This window comes from Topomyia yanbarensis, chromosome 3 (genome assembly GCF_030247195.1).
Source record: "Topomyia yanbarensis strain Yona2022 chromosome 3, ASM3024719v1, whole genome shotgun sequence".
Taxonomy (NCBI): Eukaryota; Metazoa; Arthropoda; class Insecta; order Diptera; family Culicidae; genus Topomyia; species Topomyia yanbarensis.
The window spans coordinates 311,861,038-311,886,735 of record NC_080672.1 but is presented as its reverse complement, the minus strand read 5'-3'; the positions used below and the strand labels follow the sequence as shown (position 1 = coordinate 311,886,735).

The following is a 25,698-nucleotide window of genomic DNA, read 5'->3' as shown; positions in this document are numbered from 1 at the left end:
TTCTTCCTCAACTTCTCGCTCTCCTATGAATACTATGGCTCTTGATAATGAAAAATATACTTCACCTTCCAGTCCCTTGCTAATTAAATTCCGTTACAACAACTTCGGGATTTATTATCACATTGATTAATAAACTATTCCATTTTTCGAAAATGAAACGATTTACGATCGGAACGTAGATCTTTCGTCGAAAATGCAGTGTATGCCATTTGCCCTGAATTATCGTATATTTTGTCAAATATCGGTAAATTTTTATAAAATTTAATCAGTTATTTGTCAAAATTTAATGTTCAACAAAACTAGAACATATTTTTAAGTATGGTTCAACTTCTTTAAGCCAAGTGTCTTGAAACTATGGTTGCCTATTTTCTCTTGTCCAAACTTCTACTGGAGGAACTCTAGATACATAGAGTAGCTTCGATGATTATTAGAGAGTTGACTAAAAATTTCGTAACTCGTACTGTCAAACGAACGTCCGTTTGACAGCACGAGTTACAAAATTTTGCGTCGACTCTCTAATATCTTTCCAAATTTGAAAATACAGTGTCATGTCAGTTTGTCGATAATATAATGACAAGTCGACATAGATTTTTCATTAGGGCTTAAATCGCAAATGTAAACAAACTGCGTTTTCGCTATTACGACATTATGCAACAAAAATACTACAAGATTTAGGTGAAAATTAGTTAAAATGGTTTTTAGTTCGATGTATAATTAAAGAAAACAAAACGGCGAAACATGCATTTTCTTCGAGATTTCGACTTAGGCCCTTCTTCTCATATGGAATATAAAGGCCAAACTTACATTTTTAGACAGAATCGGGCGTACGGTTATTATTCACAAATAAAAGAATAAACGGCGATTCTGTTATATAAATGATAAGCAATATCTACTATGATCATGTCTACTCGATAGTTGTTGCACATAAACATTCGAATATTTCGATATTTTCATGAAATTTGAAGAAAAGATTCACGCGCCCTTTCTTTTACATTGGGTTTCTATGCGCCCATTTGCTGAGCCCTATTAAAAAGTATACTGTCAAGCTCGCCCATTTACCCAGCAAGACAGAGTCAGTTTAGCCCATTTACCGCGCCCTTCTGAAAATTATGTACATGGTTTAGCCCTTCCGCAAATGGTGGTTACTGAAGGGCGAAATCACGACTGGGATGCAAATTGGGCGTAAGCATTTTTTTAGTTTCTACCCACTAAAAGCACATAGGAATTAAATTCTTTGTTATATTGTCATAAGGTTTAACGAAAAATGCTTCCGGAAAAACACGGTCATAAAGTAATTTATACCTACAATAAAAACTACATTTAGAAAACCTTCGCCGAATATTGAAACTGATTTTTCTCCATTTGAGTACATTGCGACTTAGGCCCTAATGAAAGATCTGTGTCGAAGTGACTGTTAGTATACAGTTTCATAGAAAAGACAATCAAAACGATCTAGACGAACTTCTGATGTAATTATATTTCCATCAGTTTGTTTATTTTCTGACGTTACTAAAAAGCATTTAAGGAGAATTCAAGAAGCTTGCCTTAAACCGGAGACTGCATATCCAGAAGACTGGCAACTCTGTCGAGAATCTGGAGACAGTAACAGTAATGCCACTTACGGGTAAACGTAGTACATCTCATAGTGATGCACACACACATATACACTTTTGCTTTAAGCTTCCTACCTTCCTCCAATAGAGGTGCTGTGGGCTTGGCTTAAACATATGCAGCTAGAGCTGCGTTTTCCAGGCCTTCTCATCAAGTCTGGCATTTCGTGCAGCGTTTGTCTTGCGACAGTATGGGTAGTTTGAATTTTGTTCAATTATGGATTTAAGTAAAGCCAAAGCTTAGACAATCGTTTCTAATGTTATATTTTGAAGGGATTCTTGGGCAGAACAACTAAAAGGAAAAGGACATCAACCATAGATCTGGTTAACGATTGCTATTGCCTCACACAATGAGTCCATAAACCAAAATACAGGCACAGTTTCACACTTTTTTCAATCATTTTTCGAGTAACATTTTCTGGTATCGCTCACTGGTACTGGCATTGCTTCACTACGAGTAGAAAGAAAATAAAAGCAAAGTTAACTCTACATATAGGGTTCGCAGTACCGACCCTTTTTGGCGAGAACCGGTACTACGGTACTGAAGCCCTCAGTACCGGTAAAGTACCGGTACTCGAATATTTTTTTAAAAAATTCGAAAAAAGCTTCAAACTGAAATTGAATGCTCAAACTGATGATCTTATTCTCAGATGATTGATTTGTGCTGTTTATTGTTTTTAATTGCTTCGGAATGGCAAGACTCATTTCACAGAGGATATTTTTCGTATAGGGCACCTTCTTTTATTTCGAAATCTAGGCCACTTTGAAATCAATTACTGCAAAGTGGTGCGACTTTCGTCGACTTGAACAGATGGTAAATGTATGAAACCCTATTAACAACAGTAAATCAAAGCGAGAATGGCAGTAAATCCGAGCAGGTCAATCGCATTTCCTTTCTTGCTTTTCTGAGAATTGGTTTCGACCTTTATGTCTTTGCCTACTATTCTCTAATGCATATCAAGGCTCCTTGCTTTCCTGTAAACTATTGAGTTTTGCTGAATTTTCCGATCACCAATAATTATAAATCGCCCCATTTGAAGAAGTTCACCAAGTCTAAAACTGTTAGCTACTAAATCGCTGTTCGTTCTTTTATAGATAAAGGTTTAGGAGCAAACCAAATACAGACATGACTGTATAAGACGTAATAAGACCATAGTCTTATTACGCGCCACCCAGTGAATAATGGAAACCAATCAGAATGTCGCTAATAAAACTTTAACTTCTAGAATTATTATGATGATGGCCCCACCTCATTCCCACACAAAGGTGTCATCTCAACGATTTATCTAGAAGGCAAATTAATATAATTAAACGTTATCTTGCAGACCGATATTTGTCATAAAAAAATTGTATAGTACCGAAAATACCGGTACTGGCTTTTGTTCAGTACCGGTCTTACGGTACCAAAAATGGGTCGTTATTCCCGGGATTTTCGGTACTGGTATTACCGGTACCACAACCCTATCTACATACCGTTCCTGCCCTACTACTGACCACCAAAGCGAGTTGGATTATTACACCAACGCCTTGCCCTTTGTACCGCCAGACCAAGAATGTAGCCATAACTCACAGAAAAGTGTGGATGGAGACCCGAACGGTTTGATCAATTTTAACAAAAAAAAAGTTCACTCAACCAACAGCAACCGCCGAACGTGATAGCTGCGGCCACGGAAAATGCCGATTTGAGCTAACAAAACAAAAATTTGACAACGGAAATCACATCCGATTAATGGTATCTTGTATTATCTCAAGAAAAAGAGCATATTTTTTAAACGACTCAAAGAACTTTTTACCGTTCGAATAACTGTTCAATATCCATAGAAAAGGAGACATTGAAAACTATGCCAACGATAAACAATTCCGTGAGCTGAAAATAACTCAATAACCAATAAAATTTAAAACAAGTACATAGACATTGTGAAAAGTTTACGGCAAACAAGAAGAAAATAATCTGTATTTGTACATATCTTGGGAAAAAACTACTACATCGCTAGATGCAAAAAAACATACAAAAATAACGGAACAGTATGCAAATTAAATTTGAAGAAAATAAGTTCATGGACTTTTTGGTAACAGAAGAGAAAAGAAAAAAACAAAACACTTATACTAAGCAACTAATAGTGGAAACACACACACACACACACACAATAACCACACTAAAGCGGACTGGCGGCAGATCAATCGCAACAGTGAGTAAAAACAACAGAACATAACATAAGACAAGCAATTGAACTGATCAAATTCTTTGGTAGACATTTGATCAACGAAACGAACAGAGGGACAAAAAACTGTGTATTTTTGTGTATATTTCAGTGAATCGAAGAAAAAAGAAAAGTATATCAACTTGTTCCCCAACGATGATAGTTTTTTGTTCAATGTAGGTATCTTTCGTTCGCTCTTCTAGGAAAGTAATCAAACAAAAAAAAGATGTAGAAATCCGTATACAGCAAACAATACAAATTACTTTTAATTTTGTTTTTCCGTTCATTTTCTTTGTAAGTTTTACGTTACTTTACCTGTAACTTTTAAGCTAGGTAACGAAGGAAAAACAATTTTCGGTTTCAGTTTTTCTGTAGTGCAAACGAAAATGCTAGTATACACACAATACAACCTGTAAGCTAGAATAGCAAAAAACGCAGTCGTTCTGTTTCAGAAGTAAAAATAAAAACAGTAAGCAGGTGAGCTTTCGCAATGTGAAGCGTTTCATTAGTCTCCTCAAAGTAACGGAAAAAGTCGCATAATGAAGAAATTCTAAATCGATGGCAATTTTCGTGAAGAGAAACAACAAAACATATAAGAAATCAGTAACTCGTAAGTAAGACTAGACTGTTTCGCTTATTCGTTGTGTTACCGTGCTATCAAAGTGAAGCATTAAAAAACAGTGCAGACGACAGCGAGATAGAGGAATAAAGAAGAAACTACAAATAAGCTGGAACTATTTTGTATAAAGTAACAGAAAAAAAACAATGTGAACATTCAATTAGTGACGTTTTCGAAATTCACGTGATCATCTTATCATATATAGGAAACATACAAGAATGAAAATGGGAATGCGAAATGATTAACTCAATAAATAGACGCAAGAAACACGCATAACGCAGTAACGAAGCATTAGGTCAAAAAAAACAAAAGAGAGCCGAAAGAAAAAAAAGTCTTTGATACGAAACAAACCAACTTGAAGAACAAAATACACTTTTCTCTCTATTTTGAAAACACCCAAACAATAGACAAAACTACTGTGGAATTTTTGGATAACTACTTTGAAAAGAAATAACCATACAATATGGAAAAATATAGAAGTTATAAAACAGAAGAAAAAATAGCGTTTAAGCGTCATGCATATATTATATTGATGAGAAAAAAAACAACAAAATCAATAATTTGAAGAAAAAAAATAAGAAAAAAAATATGACAAATAAAACAAATAATAAATTAACTGGTGGTTTTACTGCAATTTTCTGTCTATAATGGCCACTTTATATCACCCTCATGTTTGAATATAGTTGGGTCGGGAAAAAATTTGTAAAGTTTCTGGGGATAGCATTTTAAAACAATGTTCGTGAATAAAATACGAATCAACCTGATGTTCTATGGATGCGAAATGTTGAAATTATAAATTCACGTAGTAAATCTGATTCGTTGGCCTAGAAGCCTTCGATGGAATAATTTTAACATGTAATTTTAATAAATTTGAGAAGTCGTCAACCAATTAAGCTTCATCGTACCCAGCGTCCATTTAGCTCCCGACTTTTCTAATCCATCTTATCTGCGTTCATCAGGCCGTTAAGATCCTCTGCATACTTAAGCCATATAGCTTTTTATTCAGATAGAATAGGATCGCGAGTTCCACGACGACAGAATTTCGTCAGATGTCGATAACAGTTTCTGTTACACATTTAGTTCCCACTTTTTTCGCGATATATGCAGTTAGTCCCCCCGGTGGTGCATCTATCTTACTTCGACTGAGAGTTCCTTGGCGGTAGAAATTCTATTGATACCGATGCCCGTCTCTGTGAGCCATTTTGCTACCAGCTTTGTCGTAATCTGCTCGGATAGTCCCCGGCTGAGAAACTACCTTACCCGGACTGAGTGTTCTTCGGCGACGGAATTTCTCTCATTACCGATGTCCGTTTCTGTGAGCATTTGTGCTCCCAGTTTTGTCGCGTTCTACTAGGTAGATGCTGTGGTCGAGAAACTTACCTCTTACGGACTTCCCGGTATGGTGTCGAAGTCGACCCGGCGATGCCAGATGAAACGAAATATTCGGCACGCTGGCATGTCGTCCACCCACAACGGATGCATCGACATGATCTACTCGAGCTATTCCCATCAGCTCTGGCACAGACTAACAGACATAACACTTGAAAACAATACTTCGCCCGCTTTAACGATCATTTTAAATATATTTGTAGTTGGAACTGTGGCCACATTTGCATTTATGGCGCCACTGATATATGAGCAAGCATCTCTAGTGAAAAAATTGTTCCCAAACCTGAGGGGAAACCCATTAGCAAATGAGTGTTTGGGACTGTGAATAAAAGGTGGAGCTAGTGTTCTGCGAAAATTGCCGGATAGATGTTTTTGAGGGAGTTCCCTCATAGTGTTATGTCTGTTAGTCTGTGGCTCTGGGCACTAATTCTTTGATATCTTCCCAATTTGCTCTGCAGTTCTAATAATATCTGTGCAACTATTCTACTGACGGTATTCCATGTCGATTCGTGTTTACAAATCTCTACTACCACATTCTCGACGCTTAGAACCGGTACCTCGCTTCACACTTCCTCAAATCTAGGGTAGTCAAATACCACGTGCTACGGTGTTTCCTCCACACACTTAATCACCAAACCGATCCAGCTGTGTTAGGTAAAAATCTATCTCTCCGTATTTTATGTTCGTCCACAAATACATTCGGAATTAGGCGGGCACATGGCCATCGAACCAGCTAAAGCCATCTTACTCACATCTCATTTTTATTTCGGTTATAGTGGTTTTAACATCAAGGTAATTCGCCTTTTCGGGATAGGAAATGTCTAACTCTATGTACGGGGTTAGGAATTTAACCCACGTGAACTGGGTACAAGGTAATCGATTACCAATTACGCTATGCCCGCCCGCCCCCTCATATCTCTCGTTCGGCTTCGTTGATAACATTCGATAACCTCAGCTGAGGTAAGGCAGTAGATACAGAACACTAGATTAGGAATGTCGCTGGTGTTTTCGCTTCGAAGGATGTTTGTTTTGTTTTCGGTATATATCTGTCAAAGTATCGAACGTCTCTCTAGTAAAAGTCTTTGGTCCGCACTCTTGATACACGTAGAAAAATGAGGCCTGTTTGTAACAACAAACTGTTTAGTTCTCGACAAACATATGATTACGGTCTAAAAGCCAACTGTCAAAATTCTCTTTGCACGGAAATTCCGGACAATAATAATCTCTTTTTGTTGGACACAACTTGAGCTTGAGCTTGTGCAACAACCCCTGGCTGCTACTACTCCGTTATCGATCGGGACTAGCTGAAGTCGCACAGGGAATCAGTAAATAATTATGCTTGGGAGTAGCGAAACATCCTAAAGTGTTTTTTGATCAATACCGGCGCCGGCCAGGCCCGAACGTAGATCGCATAAGGAAAGGGAAGGAATGGTTAATCCTATACTTGCTTTTGCTAGAGGCCGTATATACTACTGCGCACTCCACAAGTATTACAGGAGGAGGATATTTTTTTGTTAGTAAGAGTATAGAAGTTGGATCTACTTCTTCTTTACCGACGTCAGAGAGGTGATTCCAACTACCTGGACTAGATATCAATCCACCAATTTCATGGACCGGGGACCAACGGTTTTACGGAATGAGTGGTGGTCACGCTTACCACTCAACCACCGGCGCCGTCAATCTCTTTTTATTGGACACAACTGAAACAAAACTAATATTTTGACAAAAATGGTCTGGAGTGGTGTCATTTTCGACAGGGATTAGCCAATTATAAGAAGAGGTGAAAAAACCAGCTGGCGCATCCTATCCTAGGATACAATATGCTAAAGCGAGACCCCATGACTCAGCCCGTGAAAACATGGAGACAGTAGTACTTTGCTCCCTCTAGTAGTTATAATCTCTATTGTCTCTAGCCTCGATTTGCGTGGCCGGAAACAGCAAGACGCGATTACGCTGTGCCGAATTTGTAAAGAAATCGTAATGTGCGACCTTCCCATCTAATTACAAATCTCCATCTAGTTCTTTGTACAAAAAGTTTCGCTTACATACGTTTGGGCTCTCTTTCGATAGCTGGTAGCCGAAAGTGATTCATAATATCTATTTTCGTTTTGTATAACTCCAGATCAATTGTAGCGCATTCCGGTTAATTACTCCTTCAAGAAGTACCGTTATGCCATGTGTTACGCTACCATGAACTCATGAATCACTCCGTTATGCGAATTGTAAAAATAACATTCATGCGTTTAGGTTTGAATACCACACAGCGAACTGATATCGGTGTTTACCAAATCAAACACACACACACATCTTGATGCGTGACGTGCATTGTTTCAGAACCAATGTGTCGATACGAAAATCAACATATTTATTTAAACAATGATTAACGCATGTGTTTACAGGAAGTTCGATTGATTTTAGATCTTCTGTTTCCAAATAACTGCACATTCGAATACGAAAATGTGCCTCCTGTAATCATGGCTAAATAAGGAAAACACGTTTTTTCTGTTGTGTGTGTGTTTTATGTTTTCTCACTCGCCGTTCATTTCAGGTAGAGAGAATTTCACGTGAGAGAATTGAATTCGCACGAGAGAGTCAGAGAACTATAATTATAGGTAGGTGGATTTTCGAATTTCGAACTGGTTGTTCGAATGCTCGGCAGGCACCCGTCATTTAAAGCGAGTGATTTCGTATCAGAGTTGCAATTGCAGTGCTTATTTAGGTGTAATATTTTGCTTAAAGTTTGTTAATTTGTTGAGAAACGTTTGGAAAGTGTATTTCGGAAAGCAATCGCGGAAGTAAGTACAATTTTGTATATGTAGTATGTATTATTTGGGCAATCAACTTTGGTCATCCAACCTTGCTTGCGGTGAGATGAGAACTGTCATTTCAGCTGATTCGCGGTATAAAACTTGGATTTATTAATTTATAAGAAATAAGAGATATTACATGTCACAATCAATATCTAGTTGTGAATGCCAACAACATTCATCAAAAACAATATTTGTGATTGTTGTTTGTATAATGTATTTAATAATTTAGGCACGTTTGTAGCTTACAATTGTACCTCAGATTCAATTTCAGTATATATCACTAAAAAATCAGTACGGTGTCGTTATGCTAATTGTAATAATATTATTGCCTAAAATCGCTGGTTGTGAATATTTACAAATAAAGGGAAAACAATGTATGCTTTAACGTTTGTAACGAGGTTTTGTTACGTGTCACATCATTTCAAGAAACCATTTTCAGTTTACCGAAAATGTTTTTTTTGTTTCCTTTTTAAATGTTAATTCAATATTTTATATACTGCATGTTTATTATTATGCTTGGAAGGCACACGTTTCTAGTGAGAAGCGTGAGTGAATACAACATCCTGAGTGAATTATGTTGATTAAATTTTATTCACCTGACAAAGTTTCTACCACAAATTTATTCTACATTCCATTTAACCCTTCCGGTACCACGAGGATTTTTGTGGAAAAAAAAATCTTGTTCCTTCTTCGGACAATAAATTTATCATTTGCTATTGTATCAGCTCATTATTGAATGAGATTATTGATAGTCTCTGGGATTGATACATCACTACTAATTCCGTTCAGCAATGTTATATTTTATATGATGTTTATGTAGTCAACTACAAAACATTTGAAAGCAACCTCACAGAAAATGATCCTCCTTTCTTTGTGTACTTTCTTTTTCGTTAATATCTAGGTCATCTTTGTTTTGTGTAGATCTACTGAATAAGCTCGAATGAAGTGTCTGTAGTCTTGCAAGAAATAAATTACTATATTCCGTAGTGGAACTTTAGCTTATTTCTGGATAAACTTCACTGGCGACTCTTAGTAATTTGATATTGTAATTTTATTAATTAAGCGCACGGTCACCTGTTGGTTTTACCATTACTCAGGTCAAGGATAGTGTACAGGACACTTTATGGGTAGCGTACGATCCTCGAGTAACATACTCTAAAATAACAGAACTCAAACGAATCGATTTAATGAGCTTTTAAAAGTGTATTGTTCTATATTTGTACTAGTTCCCTATTTTTTCCAAATAAAAAGCAAGCAAAGGTATCGCTGAGGACGTAAATATCAATAATACCTTAAATGGCCTATCCAACCATCATATTCTGAAGGAATATTGCTGATACCACTAAATTAGATCACCTCAAGAAATATTTTCTTTCGAATAATATGAGTTTGACAGCAATCCAACCGCATAATGTTACTGTGTATACATATTTGTTGATATAAGTTTTCCAAAACAGATTAGGCGGTTTTTGAGAAGCGCTTCCTACAAAAATTTCTAAATCCTGCTGTAATAATAATACCCATTTTTATTCCGTTGCCCGTCGCCACATACGATGCATTTTTTTCATTTTCTCCAACACATTGCTCTCACCGAAATGAACATCCACCGTTTATTTATGCGATCGTTGGATTTCTCTCACTTACTGATTGTCTCTTTCTCATTGCTTCTCACTGTTCAGCATCATCTCATAAACATATCGAATTCACTGTACACCTATGTTGATGCTATATCAGAGCGATAACGTAGAACCACTATTAATCTGAAGTACCGCGGACGTAGCATAAAATAATTCTCGAGTCGTTGTTGTTGAATTCCGAATATTACCATCTTCGCCTTTGAACATGCTGAAAACTTCGAGGAGTACGCCGAACCTGTATATGGTATTTATATAATTAAAACAACAGTTTTTCCTTTACTGTCGATACCTCTCCAACAGACGCAACATTGGAGCCATCGTGAGTGACTTCAGGAAGTGGACGTGTTCATAACTAGCAGACTGCTAACTCATAGAGACATCCCGGGTTTGACACTACTGAGCGATAAGTATTGTACCTATTACGTTGTCCTTGATTGAGACAAGTGAAAGTTATTGGTTTGCACCAAACACGATGGATTCGGACGAATGTGATTTGATTGACCAACTGATATCACCAACGGGGGCTTTTGGCTCCGGTAATCAGCAGAAGGTAATTGTCCAGCGAAATTCACCCATACTTTTCCCCGGAGGAACACCGCTGACGATAAACGCTACCAGTTCACTGCTGGTACCAAACTCGGTGCCCCTGTCTATAGCACCGCAGCAACTGCAATTCGCTGCCTCGTCGGGAGATGGCATACATCCTCTGGCATCCGGTTCCAGTGGTGTAGAATCTGCTTCTGTTATCGTAATTAACAAGGATACAGCTTTTCCACCGGGATCGATTCCAATTAATGTAGTGGCAACCGAACCACAACAGCATCAATTCATCCATCATGGGACTAACATGCAGAAGGTTGTCGTCGCTTCCAACCCCGGACCCGGTGCATTATCTCCGCACGCTGGAGTTCAAATCGTTGCAGCCGGTACTATGAAGAGTCTTCAGCAAAAGGTAAGTCGTAAAACCATTTTTTCTACTAGTAATATCTGAAAGCGCATTCAATCATTGAGCATTGCGAAGGTAGTTTATTTCAAGGAACTGAAGTTTAAACACAATTCTTTATAATTGTTATCCCAATATTTCGGAGCTGCAAATTTAAAATAATGTTTCCGTCTCGTCCTACTTGCAAAATGTTTTTGTTTATTATTTTCATAAGCTTGGGAGATAATGGTTGAAAGAGCTGCAATTTGATAATATGTATTATTTTTTACATCAAGCACGATAATCAACTACAATAGAGCTTATGTTGCCTATTTTACATATTGGTTTCTGATCTAAATAAAAATAATTTTTGTTAGGATAAATTAAAGGAAAAGATTTTCCGTAAGCGTATTGTATTGTACCCATTTGTATAGCGCAATTCCTATTTATTTAGTACTACGACATCAAAATGTTTCGGTTGAGGTTTGAAGGTTTATGCTTCATAAATTGGAAAATAAATGCTATAGGTATACAATTTATCAAGTTTCATTGCACTCTTTTATAATGGTGCATGGGTTAGGCGCTAGCACTCAACCAATTATCGTTCTGTGCACGTAGGACAGAATTAAACAGGTGATTTCTTATTTTTGTTGAATTATGTACCTAATATAAACAAACAAAAACCAATCTTTCCAATTGAATAGTTAAGCAATGCAAAGAGAAATTTTAATGTTTCCTCCTTAAAGGCAACCAATTATTATTTCAATAACATTTAGACTGCAACTTGAATATTCTAAAAGATCAAACCTAGATTACCGATAATGTACTAGTGGGTGAATGGAGAACAGTGAGTCTGGTTATAAAAGGTATGCAAACTAGGCTCTATGGAACTATCCAAGTCAGTATTGGATCACATACATTTGGAGCAACATCAGATGTTGCTTCAAGGTGTTCTCAATCCTTATTCGGCAGTTCTCACGCCTGAAATGAAATCTGTAAGTAGCACTAACACATTATAATTCCAGCTCAAACAGTTCTGTAACATCCAACTTACAAGTGGATATATCAATTTGCTTGGATGGGAGACCTCTGGATCCTGCTAGTTGCTGACTCTTTTAACTTTGGGTATAGGTTAGTTCGGTTGTACCAAAATGCTTATTCAGGACTAGTTCTTATAATTAAACGAGAAGCGACGCAGGTTACAGCGCCTCTATTGGAGGAAGGTGGGAGGCTTCTTATGAAAGTGTATATGCATTTGTGCATCACTATGAGAAGTACTACCTTTACCTGCGGGTAAAGTGGCGTTGTTGTTACTGATGTCTCCAGGTTCTGGACAGAGTTGCCAGTCTTCTTGATATGCAGTCTTCGATTAAAGGCTAATATATCTGTAGCAAAACAAACAAATAATCCCAGATTTCTCCCGTATATTCTTCATATTGTGTTACCAAACGCGCTGAACAAATATCAAAATTTTGAAAATATTCGGTGTTTGTAATAACCGACTGTGATTGGCTTCTGGGGCAATACGAGTAATCTTGAGAGGCAAAATGATCATGTCGCAGCAAAATCATATTTTATAACAAAACTAAAAATTAATTATCGTTGATTTAGAGACATATTCTTTTTGTGAAATTCATGGGATATGTTCTCAACAGCTTTAGCAGAACTATTGGATTCAAAAATCCATATTGTTTAAATCATATCTTTGTGAGTACTTTTCACGAGCAGACATTATTTTACATCGTTTGTAGTAGCTTCGAGTATAAAACGTTCACCTAAAATATCTTTTCAGAATATACATAAACTCGCAGATTTTTGCGTGGTGCTCCTTTTGCACCATACTGTACAGATATTTTTGCAGATTTTCTTTGTAGAAAGTGCGAAGTATTGGTAAATTCCCTACCCAAGGGTGAGGGGTTTGACGGTATTGCAAACGTCATCAGGCATATTGCGTGCATCATCGCTAAAGAACAACTGCTTTAAGATGGTTATTGCATTACGCCTCGATAGTGGCGCATCGTTTGTTGTTGTTTGTTCGGGTAGGACTGCTCGGGAAAACAGTCCCCACTCTGGTTTTCGAAACTGGCTTATAATTTTGCAGTTATTAGGGATTCTGCCAGTGATAACCAGTAGTTGGTGTTAAGGTTAGGAAGTTCAGTCGCGATCTTTGGTTATTGTTTGGTATCGTCCTGCGAGACGGAGTACCCTTCGGCTTTTGCGTCTGCCGTCTCGTTTCTCCCAAATTTTGGTAAACAAACTCGCCCTGGGGTTGGGTTTCTGGTCGGGCAACCTAGAACATGCCAAGTGGTCCTCGTAAGAGGTGGCGCTTAAATCACTTGTTCTGAGATCCGGGGTAAGCGCTATAGCAGACAGTTATGTAGGTACGTTCTGGCTTATGCGCCTTTTTTATGTTCTATGTTTCTTCATATTCTGCACCTGCGCATACAAACGCTCAACCACTGGTCTGTGCGCGGTGATGTGGCCGACTGGCGGGTCGTCGTGCATTGACTTTTGCTGTGTGCCGTGTTTGCAAATATTGTTCCACAATTTGATGGCGGTATTCGTGGACGCCCCGTGGGAGTCATTGTGTGTCCATTTATCGGTCGAATTCGTCATCGTGCATGTACTAATTAAATTAATCTAATAATTAAATTAATTTACTAAATAAATAAGTGGAAACCTATTACTTGTCACCTTGTAATAATCGTAGTTTTTCGTACTAGTGTACAATTGTTATGTGCTTGTCGTATGCCTATCTATGTATGTGCTCGTCTGAGTACTTGTGACAATTGGGACAGGGAATGGATGCAGAACTGGCGTATATGATAGAATAGTGACTAATACTTCTGATGATCAATTTGTGCATTTGGTTCTATTCATTCGGGAAAGTCGGATTAAACAAATTAGGGTACAATGAATTTACCGACGCACGTGGGTCATCCATTCCCGGCCAGCATAGCACGATGAAAGTCTAACAGCGATGTATACCAAAATAGTAGCGGTTAATTCATACACTTCTAATCAAGCTCTTTGCATCTTTTTTTCTTTATTCGGCATGTTATGATTCTTTTTATTGATATCTCTACTATACGCTATCTATACTGATATAGATACGAACGCTCGTGTCCTTCGCGATAACGCAAACCTTGCCACAAACCCGACCATGCAATTGCAAGAATCCACACATACTTACGCCCTGTAGTTTAGTAAACGTAGCATCTTTAAACTTCCAAACGCGGCCTTAAACATTAACCCACCAGTCGCGCGATCATGAAACGGTCACTCCGGTAGTGTTACCTCGGTCCTAGCAGTCTGAACTAATGTCTTCAGTTGAACCAATCAAAAAAGTGATGCTCATATTCACTAAACAACACGTTCCATGGTGACATGACCTGGAACTCTAGTGATATGGGAACTAGGGACAGATTACTTGTGATGCATTTTTAAAAATCAGTGAAATTAAATGCATTTATTTCCATCAAAATAGAAATTCATAATGTATTTTACGTTGCGTGCAATGTCTTTTGCGTTGCATGTAAGACGTCAAAACTCTACGAAAAAACTAACCCTACCCTAATAAAAAAAAATTATAAACAAACTTTAATCCATATAGTTCAACGATTCCACATGTTGTATGGATGATACCCTGAACAGGTCGTTAGGCTCTTGGATCGTAAGATGTTTATTAGGGTACATTCCACAAAACGTCGAACAAAGTGGATCAGCGTTTGTTGAACAAACTTTTCTGCGAGGGAGTGCAAAGCTGATGCAAAAATGGAAATTATATGCATTTTTTCTAATTTGATGCAAATTTTTTATACATTCTTAGAGTGATCTGCCCCTAGTATGGGAAACGGACTCTATTCTACCATCTGTACAATACACTAAAAATTAAGCATCAGATTCACGGTTCGCGCGCGATCAAATAAGAATACACGCTACATCATTATAAAATAGAAATTATACACCCGAAGTCACATACACGTGTCGAACACGTTAATATACAAATGCTTGAGCCCTTCGCGACCATCCACGGCACCTACACCCGCAATCTCTTAAACATGATAACATCCCGGTGATAAAGTGAATGTCTCTATCCTTGATATCAGCAGACTAGGTCCATGCCTTCAATTGGATCAATTAAAAAAAGAAAGCTCTCATATCCTTTGGACACCAGGTTACATGGCGACATGGCCGAGGACTCTAGTGATATGGGGTAACTTACTCCCTGTCAGAATGTGAATTATACACCGAAAACTATCAGAATGAAGGTCCGCGTGACCATTCAAGAACGCACGCCTATGTAGGAATGGCCACACGGTTACAAAATCCAGTTTTGTACACGTTAACATACGAATGCTTAAGCCCTTCGCGACATCACCGGGAACTCTAGTGATATAGAAGATCTCACTTTCTTTTAGCATCTGAGCCGTGCACCAAAAATAAAGCATTAGATTCACGGTCCGCGCACGATTATCCAAAGAACACACGCGAATATGCGAAAGGCACACTGTTATAAAATAGAATTTATACACGCGAAGTTACATACACGTTAGCACACGCGACATACAAACGCACATGCGATCGAACACGTTATCGTACAAATGCTCGAGCCCTACGCGATGATACACGCGATCGCGAGTCCCGACGCCCGCACATACCTGAACCGTACAATGAATATTACGCTCAGAATCACGGCCCGCTACAATGTGGGCGCCATTGCCTGTCTCGTCTGCAAATTGTAGTATGTGTGTTTCTGACGGGGAGCCCCTCCGAGAACCTAGCTCTGCAGCTCCAGTAGGACAACTCTCGAAAAAAAGAAAGTGCGAAGTATTGGTAAATTATTTCTATATTTGAAATTGCTAAAAAGTGTTAAAATGATCTAGGAATGCATGAATTTTGCAATTGCCGTAGGCATACCTAATACGAATGCTTATTTCATTAAGCTGGATTTTTATAACATATTCAGTTTTTCGACATCCTGTCAGATTTTTGTATTTTTTGTGCCTTATACACCGAAACGTTTAGGAAAATTTCGTTTAAATTCGCAAATTTCGCGAAAGTGTTTTTCCTGTTTCGCAAAAATTGCGAAACTTTTCGAAGTTTATCGAAATTTAACTAATTTTAGAGTTTCTTAGTTAAATCAATTTTACACAATACTGATAACGATTTATCTATTGGAAGTGAACCGATTCCTCCGGAGAAATTCTCAATACTTAAAGCCGACCAACGATTCCGATAACTGCTCGGAGCAACGATTTACCTGATTTGTCATCTGCATGGCGCACTAATTAAAAACTGAATCAAAATACAGCTTACTTATTTTATACATTAGTTGTATAAAAATTAACGGCCTATTCAAAGGTGGTTGAGATATCTGCACTAGTTTATAAATTTAATAACACCAGTTTACAAATGTTGGGATAATCGCTTTAAATTAAGAAAAAAGTTGTTTTCTAAATCAAGTTTACCCGCTTTACCTGTTTTCCTTTTTTAAAAAAAGTGTTTTTGAGATTTTTTTTGAAAGCATGTTTTGGGTACTCTTTGCATTTATTCGACGCTATTTCGTAAAAAAAACATCCGACGAAACAGACTTATAGTTCGAAAGGTTACCCTTTCTAAAAATGCGTAACATGGGTAGATATAAATTAATTTTAAGTTTTAAGCCTTTTTTTAAATTTATTTATAAGTTTCAAGCGACTAAAATGTAGATAGTATAATTTTGACCATATTTAAATATTTTTTTTAAATTTTGACTGTGATCGCTTGTAACGCGACATGTGATTAACACATATTTGATTTTTGGGAAGAACACAACAACATCCTTTGAACAGTGTATTGATTGTATTGATCGGGTAATTTTCACACGAGATAAGGAACAATAATCAAAGGAAGAAGGAAATGGGACATTACGAAATATTGCTGTTTTTGTGCACAGCGACTCAAAATGAGCCCAGAAAACGTATTTTCTAGCCACTTAATTTATTTTTAAACTGGTATAATTCGTGATACATATTTGCTGTCTTCTGAAAAGATATGAATAACACATTATGAATGGATTTCTGGGAATCTTCTATTTCTAGATCGGGGCGGATATAGCTTTGTTGGCAAATCGATTGTCTTGTACGTACCCGTAGTCCCAACCCCGCACATAGAGTTAGAGTTAACCCGAAAAAGAGGCGAATGACTAAGGTTAAAACCTCTATAATTGAAACAAAAAAGACTTAGATGTAAAAGTTCAGAATCCGGTAGGACGCAAGCTTGAGATTTTTTTGAGATGAAAAAAATCTGAGGTCACGTCTTCCTTCGGAAGCTAAGTAAAGCAGTTGATCCCTGGTCCATGAGTTAATGGGTCGATATCTAGTCCAGATAGTGTAGTCACCTCTCTGTTGAAGAATTGCACTCCTCTTTACTTACTAACAAATATCCTCCTCCCGTGATACTTGTGGAGTGCGCAGTTATATACGGCCTTTAGTAAAAGCAAGTATCGCACTAACATCCCTGCCCTTCCGCGATCTACGTTCGGGCCTGGCCGACGCCGGTATTGATCAATGAACACTTTAGGATTAACAGGAGTTGCACATTGAAAGATGTTTCGCTACTCCCAAGCATAACTATCTACTGATTCCCTATGCAACTTCAGCCAGAGCTTAAAAAAATTGACATCACTGCGAGAGCTTGAAAGGAAACGAAATTCAATTCATCCCCGTTGCGATGAATGAAATGCTTGGTTCGCTTCCCTCGTCATTCGTTTCAGAAGCAAACTGAATTTTGTTTCTATGCTAGCTTTGAGGGGGATTATTGAGCAAAAGTGCACCAGATATAGATTACACAGTTCACTTATGCTCGAAAATGTAGAAAATGCCAACTTCTGTCTTAAAACTGCTCATAAAATAACAAATGAATGCTTTGGTTGGTGAAGGAATCAATATTTCCTCTGCACTCAAGTATTCGATTCTGCATGAAATTACCGTCAGTTGTAAAGTTAATGAATGAGTGAGTGAATCTGAATGTTGGTTTCGGTAAATACAAGCAGAAATAGGTAACTAATTTTGATATTTCGTAGCACTGACTTCAGCTAGTTCAGATCGATATCGGAGTAGCAACCAGAGGTGGTCGCACAAGCTAAAGCTCCCGGGCAGTGGCAACTATATTGCCACCAACAACTTTTATTTGTGTGCCTCTAAGGCAGTGGCAACTATATTGCCACCAAGATTATTGAATATTATTCATCGAAAAAAATATGTGCGTGTAAAAACAATGTCAATTCTAATATTTATCATAGTGGGTATTAATTCTTTGCTTTCAAGGCCTTATAAAGGGTTAAGAAGAGCGTCGGGTGTAAAGAGCTCAAACCGAAAGTTATTTTGTTTTACAATTTGAAGGCAAGTCAACAATGGATCTTTTGTGTAATATCAAGATCTATTTATACATTCAATGTGCGCGAAAAAAAAATATTTTCATTCACGCAGAGCTACACACAGGAGCGTTCCAAGAGTAGACGTCCAACCATTTCCACGTCGAGGAGCGCCGCAGCGAACACGATAACTCTTGATAAAATTGTCAGACACATGAAATTCAATAAGATTTGTAAAGCTCAGACTTGTAGTTACTCGAACCAAAAATAATAATCGAGTTTCGGAAAATGGCTTCATGAAAACCAAAAAATCTCATATTTTACTGAAAAATTCGCTCTTTTTATACAATGTAATAGGGAAAAACAATTTTTTTTTATTCCGTTTTCTGTGGTTCACCGACAGGCTACACATATTTTGCATTCTCATAAAAAATTCAAGTCAATTCGTTGATTAATTTTTGAGTTATCGTGTTCGCCAATTTGAAAAAATGCATTTTCAAGAAAAAACACTTAAAGGGTGTCCCACATCAAATTGCATCACGGAAAAAACGCTATAGAAAAAAAATTTATTGGATATTTTCCCTTGAAAATTTGGGTAGAAGTAGTTTAGAGTGTATTGTTTATACTATCGCTGTCAATTTTTCGAAATCTGTAGCCGATAGATTGAAATCTGCGTGTGTTATAGTAAAAATGCGCGAGGAATGCATGGCTGTTTAAAACAAAAGAAGTTCTGCGTGCCAATCGAGATACTGTTTTAGAGGTTCAATACTAACAATTAAGCGGATAAAAAAGAAGCCGATTTTTTTTGCCCATTACACGGGGTTACCCCTAGAACGGTTTTGTGGGGTATATATGTACCCCAGAGCTATTTGCAGTCCCTGTAATTCCGATACGGTTTATTTTAACTGCAAGCATTCTTTATCATACATCAATTTGGTTATTAAACTTCCATTAAAGCAGGTGGAAACTATTTCTTTCACTTGACCAACTTAACAGTGTCAGCTTAAAGTTCGTCTGGGGTACAAATGTACCCCACAAAATCGTTTACGTTAGTGTTTTGTCATGTGTACATAATTTGGAAAATTTATTATACCTTTTTTTAAAAGCAAAATATCGATACATAGCAAGCGAGAAGCTTGTGTAAAATTGTATAAGCTTCAACATTGTTGAACAATAGTATCCGTTATTTGATCTAATAAAGCTACTACAGCGAAACTAAAAAAAGGGGTTGGAATCGTTATCGTATATTTTGCTTCTGCGGATGAATGAGACAATATGATTTGTATATAATATACAAGGTACACCACTCGATTCGCCATTTTCCGGAGCTCATGCTCTGGAACATACTTACTTCATAAACACGTACAATGCACCGGCTCTACCTGTCCCTTCGACGCCTTCCTGTTTTATCTCCGTTACTGCATATTGCTGTATTTTTACTGTTTGTATTGGCGTTAGGTGCTCAAAAAACATCGGAATAATTACACTTTTCGTCCGGTTTTTAAATAATTTACTACTTGTTCGAAAGGCAATTTACAATCTTCACAATGCCGTATAGATGGTCAAAATCGGTTCGAAACTACCGGAGTTATAGCAATATTAAGGAACAAAGGGAATTTTGACGTACTTAAAATACTTGTTCTATAAAAAATAAAATATTGCATAATAAAATAGACAATACACGAATATTTTTGAACAGACACTTTTACGAAGGGTTTTAGAATAAAACTATCCAATTTAATAACAAAATTCTATAAAAATTAGGCATATTAGAGCGATTTTAGTGCAGCGGTACGAATGTACCCCACAAAACCGTTTGCGTGTAGTCACGAAACCGTTGTAGGGTTTAGCTTGAAACTCTGAAAATGTTCATCTTACTCGAGGCGTCCGGCTTCGGCGCACTTCCTCTGCTGAAAGGTGTTGCTTCCAGCGAATATATTGTAATCTGAAATGGTCCTGGCGAATAACGGAATAGAAATCACTGGTGATCTTTCATGCTTAAATGGCGATTGACATAAGGCAGCAAGACAGGAACGATGTACCGCAGCGGAATGATTACCGAGGGGTTGTTTTTTACAGCACAGAGAGCTCAAACTAGTTGAAGTCAATGGGGGGAAACCAATAAGATGGGATGATTCCGAGGCAAAGTTTTTGATGGTTTTCTGGAAGAGTACGGCATTCTCATAGTGCTCATGAAATGACTGAATATGGGCAAGAAAAGTGGAACATGTTGACGTATGATCTAATGGTTATTGGTTACATGTCATATCGCTCCGTTGAAAAAATCAACTTCTGCGATCACTGGTTACTTCTTGATTGTTTATCTTGTTTCTCTTATTTGCAGTATCAGTCGGAACGGGACTGCAACTCTTTATTAAATTTAGTTCATTGAGTCGAGGCTTACTTATGGTTTATGTTGGTTCTCCACCAGACCAAGAACTTCTGAACGTATTACCGAAAAAATGAAATATTATAATTCAGCTATTTATGCGCAGCATTTAGACAGGGCGTGACATTTTTCATTCTATTTCTTTATGTTTCTACTCTCATATGATATGTAATAATATAGCTAAATGGTAGTTAGGTGAATACATAATAACTAATAACCCGTTCACTATAGAGTGCCAATGAACTTTACTGTGCCTTATTTCGTTGACCTTGGATCACCAATAAACACAAGAAGTCACGTAGTGTTTAGCAAAAAAAAAATCAACTAGCATGCTTACCTCCATTTAACCTTCGTTTGGTGTTTCAAAACGAAACTTGCTTTTTGAACGTTACCTAGTGTATATGGTGTTTCTTGTGCTCTAGTTTTATCTGTTTCATTCGCTATCCTATATCTGCATATGCCATACAGGACTCCGAATGAAGAATTGGGATATTTTGGTAAAACAAAAACATTCCTATAAACCTGTTCATCATATCACGCCAATCGTCGGAATTACACGGCAATCGCCACGTGTCCACGCACCGCATGCACACTCGCAGGTTACAGTTTTTTTCTGATATACTCAGCTAGAACACCCCAAATATCGATAGCAACGAACTGCAAAGTAACACACTGAAAAGGGTACCATCCAAGTAGCTCGATTAGCAGTCTAACTACTAGCAAACAAACTCTACTCCATTAGCAAACACAGGGCCAGTACCTAAAACAAGACAGCGAGCAGCGTGCGAGCTACTGGCTGATCACATGTATACGTCGTCGTCCTACATATCTATAGCTAAGCCCTGACTGGTATTAGAGTGAAACATGTATTTCAGCTGAATGTGAGAGACTCGGCAAACGCGAGAAGCGAGTCAAACGGCGAGCATTTGCTGCTTTGCTTACTATTCACTATCGAATCGAGCAACGGAGCAAAAGGCTGCTTACGCGAAACTCAGTCCACATAACAGAGTGCACATAAATCTGCTGCTGGGCTGCAAACGTGAGATCATGTGTTCGAGATTGTGCAGCGGCTTTTCTCGTCATCATCATCATATTGGTAGTGAAACATCCATAAAGGATCTAAAATCCTGAATGTAACATTCGTCGTCTGTGCCATTGTTGTGATAAGGCTACGGTCAAGGTGATTGTGAAATTGTGGACTATTGAACCAAAGCAGCAAGCAAGATATCGCCACACCACGCTAGGGAGAGTGAACAATGTGAAAATACGAGGTGGTTCTGTCACAGGTACGTGCGTCGACGGTGTGTCATCTTGGTCGTTCTCAGACAGGCCGTTTTCTTTGAAAGTTTTTGCAATATGTTTCATTGAATATATCTTATCCAGTCTGTTATCCTGATTGGTTACACGAATCGCTCCCAGTAGAACGAAGAATAAATTGGTGAACAACATGGCTGCTGCAGGCTCAAGAGTTTCATTGCCTCCTTCCACATGGAAATATTGTTTTAATCCAATTGAAAAGACCGGTGTGTGTTCCCAGTCTGGCGAGTGAGAAGGTCTTCATTCATCGCAAATGGCTACACGCTTGTGGCGTTCTTTTGCAATTTCGGCAAAGGTCGATCATAATAAACTGTGAAACGTGATAATTCTTGTCTTTAGTGAGGAAGAGTAGGTTTTTCGCCTAACTGATCTTCGAGGAACAAAGCATTCACAGACGATATTGTCTCAAATAGGTTCGCTGTGCGTGTTGATTTGATTGATCAAAATTGCTGGCGCAGTAACTAATTCATCTGTGGGGGAGAACTTCCTGCAGAGCATTGCTGAACGAGCGTATGTAGTTGCATTCAAAATACATACTGATATGTTTACCGTAACCGTACTCTACCGATACGCAGTGACTGTTCGATTCCAAATTATTAACTATCGGTATCATTCATAGGAGATTACGCAATAATGGCTGGTTACAATTGTTGTTTAGAGCAACTTTAAATGGTTCCAATTTTAAAGTACCATTTGCATATTAAGAATGGTTGTCTTCTACCTTTTGCGATACTTTTCATTCCTTGATATAATTTGACCTTCAACTCGGCACATCTCCAGTCTACGTTATTCTCATAATTAGCAACTGAAGCGTTATATGTTGACGCATGATTCTCGAACTAAACTCTAAATAAGTGAAACGAACCGTGATTCGACGTTAACGAGGCCAACGTCTCATTGATTCTTTTTAACATCGTTTTAGTAGCAAATGAAAATTTATATAGATATGTTCAATGACAATATAAAAAAGCTGTGCAGTAAGTCGTATACTTTGTTTTGCAGCTATTTTTAACCACAACTTACAGTCATCGCAGTAAGATGAGTTATTTTTTATTAACTTAGCTCATAAATTGGCCTGCACATTATTGATAAACAGTGTGTATATTACCTATAGGAAAAATGGACATTATTTTTAAAAACTTCAATTCACCTAACAGTGTGACGAGAGCATTCTCAACACTATATAGGCACATTAATTAAGTAATTTTTTATATTGTATTTGTATACACAAATTCGTTTGATATAAGTTTGAGGTAGACTTAAGACATTGCTAGTCTATACGAGAATATTGCATGAGTATGAAGAAGAACTCGTAGTTGCTGCTATGTGGTTGACCAGAACAGGATAAATTGCACAAAGAATCAACGAATGGAGCCTGAAAGTAGCTATCCATCCTCATGTGCACGTTACGAGAGTTCTATAGTTTGAAATACCAAACACGGGGCCGGCCCCGTTCTTATATTCATCGGGGAAGAAAACCCGTTGTTATGGAGACCAGGGATGTAATGTACCTCAGAGCAAATAAAGAGAAGAATAAAAACGCTCTTTGCACTTTTCATGCGAACCATCGCGCTTCTCTTTCACAATAAACCACTTCACTCCGATATGTATTGCTTCCATACGTGCATTCTACTCCATGGCTGCACACCTCAAAGAGTAGAAAAGAGCTCTTTAGTGTGAATTTTGGTCCCACGCACACTGAAGCAGAGAAGGCAATCAAAAAACATTTTAAAAACGTTCTTCCGAATAATCTTTTTCTGAATTATAGTTTGATTCGCCTTCCGACCTGGTTGCGAAAGGAGGGGAGGCACAAAAAAGTGGCTCTTCAAGGCGACTCTTCGCGCAAATTTGTGCAGCTCTTGGTGCACATTGGATGTTTATTTGTGAGAATATCTGGAGCATCTATTTGGCCAGTTAATATCTTCAAATTGCCTGTTCTACAACTTAATTAATTACTGCAAATTGCCTGTGCTACAACTTTGTATAAGGCACCTAATTTCCATCTCTCTTCGTTAAAAAATTAGTGCTGGCGCCCTCTATGCGGTAACATATGGAACTAACATGTTCAAACCATAACATGACCCGTTTTATTTGCTATAATTCTTCCGAACATGCTATTGCACTAAACCTAACCATTATTTCACAAAAAATTAATAATTCGTGGGTACTGGTACACAAGCATGCACTGCTAGGCCCCATGCAAAACTGACTCAGACATCATTTCGTTAAAAGTTCAATAACTTCTTTCGACGAAACCGGTTTGACTAGCAATCAACAACACAGTTGTAGACAATTAAACCATCTGTATTATTTTCACTTACAGTGATAAGACGATGCATACAGTGTCACCTAGCGGTGAAAATGCGAGCTAGTGGGGTTTGTCCATGTAAATTGTCGAAAAATCCCATACAAACTTGAGGCACGTCGGTAGCTAGACTTGTACGATTTGCTTCAAATTTGGTACAAATACTCCTGGTGGTACTAAAAATCGACTCGATACTAGTACTGAATCGATACTTCTGTTTCCGATACTCGATTTTTTGGTATTGATACTTCAAGCGCGATACTTTACTGATATCGATACAATATTCACGACATCGAAAAGAGTGGAAGCAACCAGTAGGTGGAAGAGTTTGATTCGGAATTCTGAATGATTTTGGAATGATTTCCGAGTCAAATGCAATTACCGATCGCATTTGATGAAAAAATTTAATAACCAAAAATGAGAATAATTTAAATACCTTTCTGTAATTAAAGTAAAAAGTGTAAATTTGTTTTCTCTCCTAGGGAATTTCTCTCTATTTTTTCGATTATACAGGGATTAGAGAATTCTCTAAATCTCTTTTGGAAAAATCTCTAACCCTATGTGCGTAGTTGGGAATCGAACCGAGCTTCGTACAAGTCAATTAATTTACCTACGCTATGCCCGTCCCCCTGGTGGCATGTTTCTTTTAGCTCGAATGCTGTCAGTTCAATCGAAGATGGCGTTGAAACAGCAACCACTCCGCGAGCGTGTTGTACGGTTTTACGAAACGTATGCTCATCGTGGAACAAAGTTTACGGTAGACCACTTTCGAGACGAAAACGCGCCCGTGAGTACAGTTTACCGGATCCTGGCATGCTGGAGTACCTTGAGTAGAAAAAGATACCGTACGTGCTGAAAGAAAGGAAGCCGACCAACTTGCCCCAGTGCCGTCCCATTGAGGATTTTTCTTGGCTCCCTCAGTGCCCTAGTGTAGAAAAATAATTGGCGGGCCGAGGATATGAAGCAGTTCCGGAATTGTATCCGTAAGATGGACGTCAGTGCCGTCCAGCGCTCTTGTGAGAGCATCGCGTCGTACGGCTGACCAGGCACCTTCTCCAATATTCATTGACGTCTTTTTGAAGAATAAGCATTATGTTTTTAATAAAAAAATACTGAATTCGTTTAATTTTTTTTTGTTTTTC

At 37.9% G+C, this 25,698-nt stretch overlaps 1 protein-coding gene across 4 annotated transcripts in view; it reads left to right on the top strand.

Moving 5' to 3' along the window:
- Positions 1 to 8,475: 8,475 nt before the first annotated feature.
- Positions 8,476 to 25,698, top strand: part of LOC131689198 (lethal(3)malignant brain tumor-like protein 3) — a 29,546-nt gene continuing 12,323 nt past the window's right edge. Inside the window, exons 1-2 of one of the 4 annotated variants that reach the window (XM_058974126.1) lie at positions 8,476 to 8,614; positions 10,567 to 11,218. In XM_058974126.1, the coding sequence (XP_058830109.1) occupies positions 10,739 to 11,218 (480 nt within the window). In that variant the 5' untranslated portion in view covers positions 8,476 to 8,614; positions 10,567 to 10,738. Of the gene's footprint in view, positions 8,615 to 10,357; positions 10,511 to 10,566; positions 11,219 to 21,872; positions 22,221 to 22,259; positions 22,458 to 25,698 lie in introns of those variants that run through there. The other 3 variants (XM_058974125.1, XM_058974127.1, XM_058974128.1) reach the window with 3 other exon arrangements.